This window comes from Sturnira hondurensis, unplaced genomic scaffold (genome assembly GCF_014824575.4).
Source record: "Sturnira hondurensis isolate 20B ecotype Veracruz unplaced genomic scaffold, ASM1482457v3 Scaffold0004136, whole genome shotgun sequence".
In the NCBI taxonomy this organism is placed as follows: Eukaryota; Metazoa; Chordata; class Mammalia; order Chiroptera; family Phyllostomidae; genus Sturnira; species Sturnira hondurensis.
The window spans coordinates 43,705,162-43,718,488 of record NW_028076767.1 but is presented as its reverse complement, the minus strand read 5'-3'; the positions used below and the strand labels follow the sequence as shown (position 1 = coordinate 43,718,488).

Here is a 13,327-nt window from a genome sequence, read left to right as displayed (position 1 = left end):
TTTTGCTGCTGGTAAGGTGTGATTCTTGGTATCCACTTCTCTCTCCAGTGTTGGGAGCTGAAGTTCGCCCTGTAATCTCAGTTGTTTGATGGATATAGTAAGAGTTGTTGATTTTTAGTTTGTTCTTTTTTTTTCTTTTTCTTGTGTTGAAGACAGGCATGATGACTTCCAAGCTCTTTATATGTTGGACCAGAAACTAGAAGTTAGGATAGTTTTTTAGGTAGTGTTTTAAATTTGTTCTGACTCAGGATGGCTCCTTCCAGCAATCTTTTTCCAGTTCTTTCTGGGAAACTAGCCTGCTTACAGTTTAGCATGTATGGCCAATCACCACCAATCTCTTCACCTTTGTTCATCACAACCTGCAATGGTTCTGAGAGTACCCTTAGGCTAGAGCTTATCCACATTGTGTTGCAAAAGAAGTCAGTTCCTGTGAGCAGGGACAAGGGGCTGTCTGCTTTATGACCTGCCTCTCCACCTACGCAAAATCTTGGAATCAGGGCTCTGGAACTGGTGATGGTCGGAGTCAATGGCACACTTCTCTAAGTGACTTGTCTATTGTAAAAGCTGAGCATTTGGTGATGGGGCAGGCATTAGCCTCAGGTTTTCTTGCCTTTCTCAATGTGGAACCACTGCTTTACGAGATGGGATAAGACAAATCCAGGCTCTAATGTTCTTTTGCTTTCATTCCCGTGAAATTCTATTTGATTTACACCTTTGAATCAGTGAGAGAATATCAAAGGTGAATAAAGTTATTACCCTCAAAATTGTGTCTAATAGTAGTTTAATTTGAAAGTTCAGTTGAAAAATGAAAACACTTATGAGCACATTTCAGTAGTAACCAGAGAAGTATAAATTAAAGGTAAGAGGCTATTTTCACATGAAAAATGTAGTGTTCAATATTGGCAGAAGTATAAACTTGTTCAACCTTTCTGAAAGACATTTGGGGAGTGAAAATTCTTAAAGGATATTTCCTTTTTTATCTACTAATTTGCATCCGAAAATAATGGGGCTCTTTATATGATTAATTTTCATTTAAGAATATTAGAATAATAAATATGAATACCATGGATTTCAGCTGAGATATTCATAGTAAATGTTCATGGTTGTGTTTTGGAAAATAATCTGCAAGTAGATATATGTATATAAAGAAAAACTAGAGGGAAATGAACCAAAATATTAATAGTGGTTCGTTTTGGTATCTTACAGTATAAATCTACTTAGATTTTATTATATTTTAAAGAGTTTTTTCTGTTAATGTGCATTATAAATTTTATGATCAGAAAAAATGTTAACTAAGAAGACGAAAGCGAACAAGGTCAAGAAGTAGTATTTGGTAGTCTAAATCTCTAAAAATAATCACACAAACTTGAGCAAATATTGTCTCAGTTAACAAGATGAATAATCATTAATAATTTTTTTCCTCAGTGTTGCATCAGAACCCAGAAAACTTTATGAGATGCCAAAATGTTCCAAATCAGAAAAAATAGAGGATGCTCTATTATGGGAATGTCCAGTGGTAAGATTTGTTTTTAGGCCTTTGTTTCTAAAGCATTTGTAGCCTACAACTGATTATTGTTAATATATTATATAAGGGAATAAAATTTAAATGTTGTAGTGATTCTTGAATCTTGAAAGGAATCACAAGAGTTTATATTTTGATTATTATGTTTCCTCATGAAATAATATTATAAATAGATTTTAATGTGATACTATTTGTTAATCTTGAAAATTAGAAAGAGTATGAACTGATTAAAAGCTTCATAAGACATAAAAACTAGTTTATAGTTATTCTTCGTGCTTATGAAATGATTCTACTTATTATACTGGAACAAAGTGTTTTTGTTACATGTTATGCTACACGTTACGGGCAACAGCAATGTTACGTGACTATTTGAAAGGGGATACTTATGCGTTTTCTCTGGGAATCTTGTTGAGAAAATCATAAGATAAAGATAAAAGAAGAAAATAGGGTAGGCTCATTTTATTAGGCCCGCATTGCCCCACAGTGTATTTTTCAGGACACTGTTTTGTTTAGATGCTATTATCTTATAGTTGCTAAAGGAGTTTGGAGGAAGTGGGTTGTAAACAAATAATTCTGGGATGTCCTGAGTGTGAAAAGTTAAACAAATTTATAGAATTACTTCTTAGAGCCTTTAATAGTAATAATGCTTATAATAATACTAAACTACATGGTGATTATCAAACCATTTTTCCAAACTCTTGATTGTAGAACTTCCATTTTTGAGGTTTATTTCTAAATATTAGTCTTCCATGGGATCGGAGTATTAGAAAATGCCCTAGAAGATACAACAAATTAATCAGGTGTTTGAATCTGGTTGGTTCTTCTTTAGGGAAAAACAGAACTCACAATATGTAATCAAAAATAATGTTTAAATAATAAGAAGGTACATTTTAAATTTACTGTTAAAATTGTTTTTAAAAAAACACTGTTGTTTTTACATAAAATTGGTGTTCTCTTTAGCAACTGCTTTCTTTTTCCCTGGGCACTTATTCTCTGTTCATAGAAGGATCCATTTTAAAAATTAGAAGGCTTTAAATCTGTGTTTTCTTCCCTAACTTCTTATCGAAAACTAAAAATGCCTGTTGTGCCCCAATATCAAAAGCCTATACATTGATTTTCATTGGTGCCGGGAGGACAATGCTGAAATTGTTATTTGAAAAAGGTTTTTGAAGACACTAATACAAAGCACCAAAAATTTAAAGCAGTTCTGTAAAAACAGAGTTTCAGGTAACCTAATTTCCAGTCTCATTTCTCATTAAACATTTTGTTCTCATTTGAAGTAAAGCAAGATTTTCCATTAAGGAAAACTAAGAAGCATATTGCTTTGTTTTTAACATACTGATGTGAAACTATATTTAGCACCCTTCTTTTCTGAGACAGTGTGTGGAATATAACTTTTGGTTTAGGAAAATAGCTCAAACCTATATATATATTATATATATATATATATATATATATATATATATATATATATAATAGTCAAGGTATACACAGTACATTTTTAAAAGTTTAAAAATCTCCATGAGATGATACTTATATAACATACCATAGAATAAAAAACTGATTAAAAGAAAAACCTGTTTACTTACTGCCTAAGCAAACACTACATTAATTTTAACTTTCCTGTTTTTAACTTTTGTCTTAGAACTTCCTTTTTATTCCACAAATCAAAGTAGAACCCTTTGCTTTCTTTCTCTTCGTGCCTCAGACTTCTACCTTGTGGTGGCTCTTCTGTGGCAGACCCGCCCAAGTAGCCATCTTCCTTTGGGGGTATAATTCGTTGGTGACATAGGTTACCTTTCAAACCATGGCTATCTTCTGTTCTTTTCTGGCTCCCCTGATTCTGGGTTATAGTTTTTCATTTGGAGTTAGAGTAGAGCTAGTGAATAGTGGGATAATTTGCCCTTTTGCCATTTTGCCTTCTATCAAAAGGAAAGCAAGTCTTTGAATAAGGAGGTGTCTATTCTAGCGATGACTCTTAATTGCTGTGCTGTTCTGTATGGTTTTAAGAACTGGTTATTGCTGTTATCATCATCACAGCAGCATCATTAGTAATACTCCTGGTTTTATGATGATTGGTTAACATTTGTTGAATACTTAATGATCAATAGTAATTCATAAGTAATCATTTATTTCAGGTATTGTTTAAGTGCTTTATCTGAATAGATTCAGTAAATTGATGATGAAAATACTCATATGTTATCTTTCCTTGTCTTAATTCTTTCTTTGTGCATTTGAACATTTGCTATTTCTTTTTTGGTTTACTTATTTGAGTATTTCTTTAAGTGTTTAACTATTTTTTTGGACATTGAATATTGCATATTGTTCGTGGCCAAGAAGTTTCATTTTTACATCTTATTTTTTAGGGGGAAACGCTGCCCAATCCGTCGGATTACAAATCCGCACTCATAGCACTGACTGCTCATAACTGGTTACTTCGTATATCAGCAACTACGGGAAAAGTCCTTGAGAAAATATATCTTGCTTCGTATTGCAAATTCAGGTATTATTTGTGACTTTATTATTCAAGGTTTTATTATAAAAATTTGAGATTTGTGCGGGAAAAGCAAAGCTTTCAAAGCTGCTTTTTTAAAAAAGTTTTTTCCATTATATACCTGGGTCTCGATTTATAAACCTATTCTTTTTCTTTCTTCATGAGTACATCCGAAGATCTGAGGGTACAGACCTTTTATAATTTTCTTTTTATGTATCCTCATAAGTAATAAATCTATAGTAGCTGGCAGATAAACTTTAAAAAATTCTTGTGCTTTCCATCTATAAATAATATTTTATATGTAAGATGTACTTTACTGTATGTTTTCCTGAAGGCTAGTCTGTTTTAGTTAAATTACCTGCCTCGTGCAATCTAAGAATTGTTATTTTAATTACTAGTTTTATAAATCAGGTATGAATATTTTTGAGAAAGTATGTGCTTTCAGGGTGTGATGGTAACATTTTTTATGCTTTTTATAACTTCCATTTTAAAGCAGAAATAGTTATTTTATTTTCTAAGTTTTGAATACTGTTAGATCAAACTATTTTTACTCATGAAAACTCTGGAAGGAGGGAATTGTTTTAGCTATTTACTTGTTTTTAAAATAAATTTCTTTGCTTTTGTAATTTAAATAACTAAAAAACTTACAAAATATTTATTATATTCTGATTTTAAATATCAGGAAACCTCCCCTCCCCCTTTTCAAATGAACAAACTTTGCTTCATTCTTTTAAAAGATACTTGAGCTGGGACACGCCTCAAGAAGTCATTGCAGTCAAGTCAGCATTGGCCAGGCAGGTAGGCATCTTAAAAACCATTTTAAAAAAATGAAGACTTTTTTTTCCCATAGGAATTTGTCTGCAGATTGGTCATGAAAGAACTAATGATCTTTGTTTTCTGAAGTGTGCTATAAAAGTTTATCAGAAATTTAAGTAATTCCCATTAAGCCCCAACTGGTATGGCTCAGTTGGTTGGAGTATCATCCTGTAAACCTGAAGGTTGTGGGCTCGATTCCTGGTTAGGGCACAAGCCTAGGTTGGAGGTTCAATCCCCAGTCATGGAGCCTACGAGAGGCAACCAATTGATGTTTTTCTCTCTCTCCTTCTTTCTCTCTCTCTTTCCTTCTCCCACCCCTTCTTTTCTCTCTAAAAGAAATGAAAATGTCCCCAGGTGGAGAATGAAAAATTCCTGTTAAGCCACTCTGGGGAAGTACAGATTATTTTACATTTCGTAGTAGAAAGATTGACTGGATACTGTTCTTCAAAGTAAGGGAGTAATCCTCTTCAAGCAGAGAAATTGCTCAAGCTTTTATTGGCGGTGTTTTTTTTCTCATTTCATATAGGTACATCAGTGCAACACTGCTTTCAGATGATGGGATCATGATAACTGTGTGTGTATTTTGATTAGACTCTTTATAATTAGAATTCTGATTTACAATATAAATTATTAACATACTCTATTAAACTAGAATATTATTCTATAAGGTATATTAATTTATTATATTAAAATAGAATATATGATTTGTTATCACTACAAATATGCGTTAACTTGTATCATAATATAGTAATATACAGTATGTAATGTACAACATATATTTTGTCCTACAGTGTATAAAATGTTTTTGTTGTACAGTATATAAAGTATATTTTGTTGCTAAGAAATGTTTAATGTTATGTTTACTTTGGTAAGTTCTTGTATGTATGTGCATGTGTGTGACTGAAGGGCTAAAGGTGTAATGGAAGTATTTTGCACATGTATGCCTTCCTTCTTAAATAACTTTGCAGTGTAGATAGATGGCTGTTTTCAAATCGTGAAAAACATCTATAAACTGCATGCTGGGACAGGTGGATATTTTGAACAGGTGGATATTTTATAGATATATCTATAAACTCGTGAAAGCAGAGTGTTTCTGAAATACTTATGAGAACTGCTGGTAATTTTAGTTTTTTCTTTTAGACAGGCCTTCAACAGTCTGTTTTGCTATACCTTGCAGTGTTCCATGTTCTACCTTTTTCACTCATAGGGATTCTGGAGATCAGCAAAAATGTAAGAATTCATTTCTTTTTTTTTTCAAAAGGTTTTATTTATTTATTTTTAGAGAAAGGGGAAGGGAGGGAGACAGGGAGGGAGAGAAACATCAATGTGAGAGAGAATCAATGATCGGAGCCTCTCACACACCCCCAAAGAATTCATTTCTGAGTTAATTGCAACATTAATTTTTTGACAATAAGATGTAATGTAATCATTTAATTATTTATTAGGTGTTTTGATTAGAAATGTTCCCAAGTAGCCATTACAAGTGTGGCTGTTGGTTGGGCATCATCATGCAAACCTAAAGGTCACTGGTTCGATTCCTGGTCATGTCACGTGCCTAAGGTTGCAGGTTTAGTCTCTGGTTGTAGCACGTAGGAGAGGCAACCCATTGATGTTTCTCTCTCACATCAATGTTTCTCTCCCTGCCTTTCTCCCTCACTTACCCTCTCTCTCTTAAAAAAAATGTTCCTTACTGTAAAAAGCTTGCTAATCTAGTTTATTTTATTTAAGAATATATGAGAATATTTGACATGGGAAGAGAGCTTAATCATCTCTTCATCTTTCCGCATGTTTTTATACTTCTCATGTGGATAGTGTTAAATACCTGTGGTCATTAACAGACCACTATTTTATAAAATTGTGAAATGAGTAAGGTATTTTTCCAGAGGGCTCTTCCAAAGTTTGTTAAAATGATCATTAAATAAAGGCAAAAAGATGCAACAAAATGCCTCATTTTAATGACAAGATATAGATGTAAAACTTATGATATATAATAAGCAAGCCTTATAATTAAATATGTACATTTCTAACTCAGTTTTGGATTTTATTATTATTGTCATTCTTCTTGATTCGTGGAGTAGTTATATGGGAGGAAAGAAAAGACAAATTTCTTTTGAGTAAAAGAATTAATAGTCTCCTACTTTCTTTAAAAAAATGGTTACTTATTCTGGGTGAATAGTTATTTGTTGGTTTTTTCTACTAGTCTTTAATTAAGCATGTAAAGTATTATGAAGGACCAATCTTAGGGGTCCACTAAAATTAATATACTAAACTGAATAAAGACTAAAGAATAATATTAGTTCTTTATTAATTATTTGTTTTATACCAGGCAGTTTGAGCATTTTACAACATTATAACCTAATGTATTCAACTAGGAAGTTAAGCAGGTAGTAAATGGAGGAGCTGGAATTTTAATCTAGATTTGACTCCAAAGTACAAACCAAATTTTAAAATAGAATGGCTACTTTATTATAGCACTCATTATTTGAAACTATGTTTGTATTATACAAGTTCTTACTTCACAGTGGGGAAGGAGGATCAGTGAGCAAAAAGTTGTGAGCTAATCAAGATCAAAGCAATCTATAATTTACCTTCTGAGAGATGACTAAAACTCATGAATGTAATATTTCTCTTTGTGTTTGTGGATTAAGTAATTGTGTTTACTTATTACAGTGTACAACAGGAATGGACACTTAGCAGTCATATGTTTCTGTTTACTCTTACGTGTCCAAGATTAAATGGTTACTTGGATTACTTTAATTATAGTTACTTGGAATTGAAGTGTATCTTTCACTTACCATGTATAATAAGGCCAGGAGGTGCCCTCAGCTTAGAATGCACTTTAAATTATTTACCGGGGTAAATCTTTACTATGTAATTTGTCTTTAGTGGAAATAGACACAGATTGTCACATAATTTCTAGTTGTCCTTTCATTGCTGTGAGTATTTGTCTATGTTAGCTTTTGTTAAATATTAAAGTAGGCCTAGGATCAAGTTCATCAGAGCTCTGTGGAGAATCAAGGCAGGGTCCAGTGCATAGTGAGAGGACAATGAACCAAAGCCTTACTCAAGGTTAGCTAGGTTAATGGCTCAATAAGTGTTTGGTCTTTAATTTGTTTGATTTTTATATGACTAAAAATTAAATACTATTAAAGATTTAAAGAACAAGGTAATGATAAAAATCTGGAGCTGGCTGTTTCTTATTAGAATTACTTTCTTAGATCCAATCTCTCCCCCTCTAATTAGCTAAAAAAAAAGAAGTCTCTTTATAAATAATATTTTAACAGACGAATAGGTCCCTGACAGGATATGCATGGTAAATATTTGTTTAGAGTTACATGGACCCAGTGTCAACCTATATCCATGAGGAATACAATTTGTTATTAAAAGATATTGACAAAACTGTGAAGCAAATGGATGAAGCAAATGAATGCTGCTGCATCTCTAATTAGTGCTTTAGCCTGAGACTCCAGTGACTTACCACTCATTCCTAATAACACCTTAGTTTCAAGTTTCTAAATTATAATTACCATATGATCCTAGGCAGCAATGTTGTAGTGATAGTGTGAATATTAAGCAAATGTGCAAACCACTGTGAACACTCAGAGGATTGGCCTTCTGGTCTTTTCTCAGGTGATATCTACCTTTCCCCTCAGATTTTCGGGAACGTTACAGATGCTACCCTATCTCATGGAATACTGATTTTGATGTACAGCTCAGGACTGGTCAGACTCTATAGCTTCCAAGCCATCACTGAACAGGTAGAGAAAACTCAAGTTCGCCATATGATTAACTTGAGGTTTGGATTGAGGTATGGTGTTTTTACTGCAAAGCTTTCTGAGTAAGACAATTGTATAAGTTTCTACTCTACAAAACTATATGAATGCAGGAAGACAAAGTAACCTTTAATAGAGGGGTGGGAAGATAAACAGAAAAGCCCTTGAATAAATAAACATTTTCTGTTGTATACATGTGTATTTGATTTTTTCTCTCTCCAGACAACAAATAAGTAGGTGCTAAAGACACCATTTTTGTTTTGTTTTGTTTTTAGTTCATGCAACAGAAACTTGACTTAGGGTGTGCATGCAGATGGGGTGGGACTACTGGAACTGTGGGAGAGGCTCCTTTTGGCATTCCTTGTAATATTAAAATCACAGGTATGGCTACTATATAGTATTTTTTACCTTAAAAATAAGTGGTCATGTAAATTATTAACTGTAATGATCCAAATGTTTTCCTTATAATTTAATTACAGGCTCAATTTTATTTTTATACAGTATACTACTTGCTATTCAGGAGATGTCAACAAAAATCTATCATTCATTCACTGATGAATTGCAGCAAATGATACTATCTTTGGCCCCTTATCACTTAGTATTTTACAGTTCTATAAAATTAACACACTTCTAACAAAGGTATTTTCCAAGAAAAATATAATTACCATTTTATCTGAACATAGAGCTTAGACACAGAGAGAATTTTCTAGTATACTTAATAGTTGACAAAACAAAAAATAAAATTGTATTCAATTCTATGAATATAATGGAAATGTTCATGTTCTATATTTAACTAGCTTATTGAGTTCAGTTTAATCAAGAAGAAATTAAATATTACTTAAATTCAGCAATGTTTGTTAAAAGAAATAAACCATGACTGACCAGAATTCACCTTAAAAACCCAAGGATGGTTTACTGTTTGCAGAACGATATTAAAATCACATGAGTAGCCCGGGCTGGTATAGCTCAGTGGATTGAGTGCTGGCATGTAAACCAAAGTGTCACCAATTTGATTCCCTATCAGGGCACATGCCTGGGTTGCAGGCCAGGTCTCCAGTAGGGGGCACACAACAGGCAACCACACATTGAGGTTTCTCTCCCTCTCTTTCTCCTTCCCTTACCCTCTCTAAAAATAAATAAATAAAATCTTTTAAAAAGCCACATGAGTAAATTTAAAAATCAAATACATTTTATTATTCTGCTATCTGTTTATCGATATTCTTAGTTCATTAAGAGTCATTCCTTACTATATTGAGGATGTTTTATTTCCAACAAATAAACATCATATTTTTAGGTGAAACTCCAAAGGGTTTTCTAATATAGTCAGAATTTCTTAAGACAAGAATTTTTTGTGTCATTTAACATATTATCAACACATCAAGAAACAGAAATAGATTTATGTTTGAAAGATGTTCTTTTAAGTAATAAATGACAAACTATAAAATCCACTGGGCATTCAGTATAACCAATTAAGTTTCCAAGTTTTTAAACAAATTGGATCAGCGGAATTAGGCAATTTTGTGAAAACTCAGCCCAGTGATAGTTTCTATAGTCAGTACAAACACTCCAGCAGGAATCTATTAAGAATTTAAAACTACCATCTCTAATGGTAACTAAAATGTTATTTTGAAAAGAATTTGCCCAAATGGTAGAATTGTTGATGTTGAAATGCAGATAAGTTGGTAAAATAGAGAATAAATAGGGTGATAAAGCACATAGAGCCTGCAGGGTTGTGCTGTGTGTTGGGTAGGTCTGTATTTGTAGAAAGAGGGCCGCATTTGGAACCAGAATCTTAGTTTGCTACTCGTAACCGTGAAACCTGTCTGCTAACTCGGTGTGATAGTGGGCAAGGTACTGAATCTCTCTGGGCATCACTTTCCTCAACATGCTACTTCAAAATAGTAATGTTTGAAAACATGATATGTGAAATCAGTTGTTATTGTAAAATGTTACAAATTTGTACTTTTCTGACATTTGACTAAGAAAAATAGCATGTTTTATTGCAAAGTTTGAAGTTTTAAATAATCTGTAGAGACTCAAATCCTATTCATTTCTTCAAATTTTTTTTTAAGATCATAAAAGTCTGTACAACATAATGTTTATTTTAATTTTAAATAACATTTTTTTTAATGCCAAGCATTCATTTTTACTATAGAAAAATGGAAAATAAAACTGAATGAAATAGAGAAAATTTAAACACCCATTGTCCTCTTGTATGGTGTTAACTGTTATCACCTTTTAGAGTATTTAGTTTTTTACTAATCTTATATTGTGTGTATTTCTGTATGTCTAAAACTAAACATTTACTGTAAATACTCTTTCATAACTTGCTTTTTAAAAAGTCAACTTTGTTGTGGTATAATGTACAAGCACTTAAATGCACTCATTTTAACAATACGGTTCGAGTTCTGCCAACTGTATAGAATCATGAGACCACCACTACAATTAAGATTTAGAATATTTTTATATTCTAAATGTTCCAAAATGTTCCCCTGTGCCCTTTCCAGTCAGTTTCTTCCTCAACCCCAGCCTTAGGCAACTGCTTTCTTTCATTATCAACTAAATTTATATTTTCTAGAGTCTCATATAAATGGGACCATATGATGTTTTTTGTCTGGCTTCTTTCACTCAGCATATTATTTTCAAGATTTCATTTTATATTGTCACATATATCTGCAGACTCACATATTCTTAAATGTTAAAATAATGGGTTAGTAATTTGGTTACATGAAAATAAAGTTCTGTATAGCAAAACATAACACAATATAAACCAATTAAAAAATCAAACAGCAAACAGGACATATTTGCAAAATATACTATAAGGGCTAATTTTCTCAGTATGTAAAGAGTTCTACAGATCAGTAAGAAAAAGTGGTAACAACAAAAAAATGAGCAAAGGATATTTTTCAATAGGAAAGGAAGTGTGAATGGCTTTTCATTAGGGGAGGACGGAGCCCAATGTCACTGGTAAGAGACATGTAAGTTAAAATTATCATAAGATACATCATTTCAAATTCTGAAATATCAAAAGGTTAGATAACAGGGTTGGCAGAAGTATAAAAAGAGGCACTTTCATTTATTCCATATATTGCATGTTCTCCTTGCGCAATTTCATTTCTAAGAATTTATCCCAGACATATCCACATGTGCACAAAATGACAAATGTAACTATCCCCTATGTTATAAAATCACAGAAAAGTTATATCTTATTATAACCATTCTTTTTTATATAAACAATACAACAATCATTTGGAACACTTGATGTTAAAACCCCCCTTTGAAGTATCATTGTTTGGCCTTTCACAGACTCAAAGCCTTATTATTATTATTTTATTTTTAATTAGTCTCTTTTTATAGTCTAGCCAGAAGGACTCATTTTGCTGGCTCTTTTATTCTCTTAACTCCCCCCAGACAGTCTTATAAATACCCTTTATAGTGACAACTGGAAGGTTTGTGCCTATCCTAAAATTCCTCACCCCAAGACATGGAATCAACTCCTCTCTGAGAACTTCCAAAACATTTGTAAAAAAAATGGGAATAGCCTTAGAGGTTAAAATCTGGACTCTGGGGTTAGCAGGGACTATCCGACGGAGTTGTGGTGTGCAGTCTTGCTGCTGCTTTTGGGCCATTTTTAGCAACTGCTGGGGGAGATATGTCTTTTTAAATACATCTTTTTGCATTGATTTTTTTAAAAAAATTGAAACCTCTTTTATATTCTCCATATCTACTTAAAATTTTAATCCCAAATTCAAACTCTAATTATATTTTTTATAACTCCTGTTTTCCTCATCCACTGTCATTTTGTAGCCACCATATTACTGCATATGATGTTTGTATTTCTTCCATAATTTACATATGTCATTTGTCCATTTTTCTTTTGGGGTGCTCATATTTTTCTTATTGCTTAAAGGACCTCTTTATATATTAAGAATATTACCCTTTTCTTAGTTTTAAAAACCTTTAAATATATTTGAGATGTTTGCACCTATCTTTTTCTTCTCAAGATTGTCAGTTTGTGAACTCACTCTTCATTATTTGCCTTTTTCCCTATGTATAACACTAAGTAAATTGTGCTGATAAAGAAGCCTAATAAGGCACACATTTCTACGACTCGAGTAAATGGTCTCCCTAAGATAAGCCACATTACTGACAGTGATGGCCACCTAAACCAAAGATTAAACTCTCAAGTCAAGGAGTAAACAAAGGAATCATAGATCAGCCACTTGCACAAACAGACATGTGGTGCTTCAAAAGGCTGCCCAAAAGGAATTCTGATCTTCTAAAGCTGCTTTACCATCTGCTTATGTATTTTTGTAATAGTAAGTTTATTACACTCTACCTAATTTTAATTGTCGTCAAAGAAGACTAAGTAGCGCCAACAGATTATGGATATACTTTGGAGATATTGTGGATTCGGTTCTAGAACATCACAATAAAGCATACCTCAAAGATGCTGTGAGCTTGGTTGCACACCACCTCATCAAAACAAGCATTGCAATAAAGTGAGTCAGAATCTTTTTGCTGGTGGAGGGTCTTACTTCCAGTTCGTAAAAAATGCAACCCGTGTGAAGTGCAATAAAGCAACGCACAATAAAACAAAGTATGCCTGTATTTCTCATATGATGTCACTCTCCGAAAGACAGTGACTGACTGGATGTATCTAAACTACCTTAAAGTTAACTTGGCTAATGATGCTATTGTAGCACTGGCTATCCTTTAATA

At 32.7% G+C, this 13,327-nt stretch overlaps 1 protein-coding gene across 8 annotated transcripts in view; it reads left to right on the top strand.

Annotated features, from left to right (window-relative positions):
• The window catches only part of DCAF17 (DDB1 and CUL4 associated factor 17), a 30,308-nt gene that overhangs the window by 3,156 nt on the left and 13,825 nt on the right, over positions 1–13,327 (top strand). For 7 of the 8 annotated variants that reach the window (XM_037044469.1, XM_037044475.1, XM_037044472.1 and 4 more), the window contains 6 exons: positions 1,426–1,516; positions 3,889–4,025; positions 4,754–4,814; positions 5,973–6,062; positions 8,486–8,590; positions 8,881–8,986. In XM_037044469.1, the coding sequence (XP_036900364.1) occupies positions 1,426–1,516; positions 3,889–4,025; positions 4,754–4,814; positions 5,973–6,062; positions 8,486–8,590; positions 8,881–8,986 (590 nt within the window). The remainder of the gene's footprint in view (positions 1–1,425; positions 1,517–3,888; positions 4,026–4,753; positions 4,815–5,972; positions 6,063–8,485; positions 8,591–8,880; positions 8,987–13,327) is intronic. The other variant, XM_037044471.1, reaches the window with a different exon arrangement.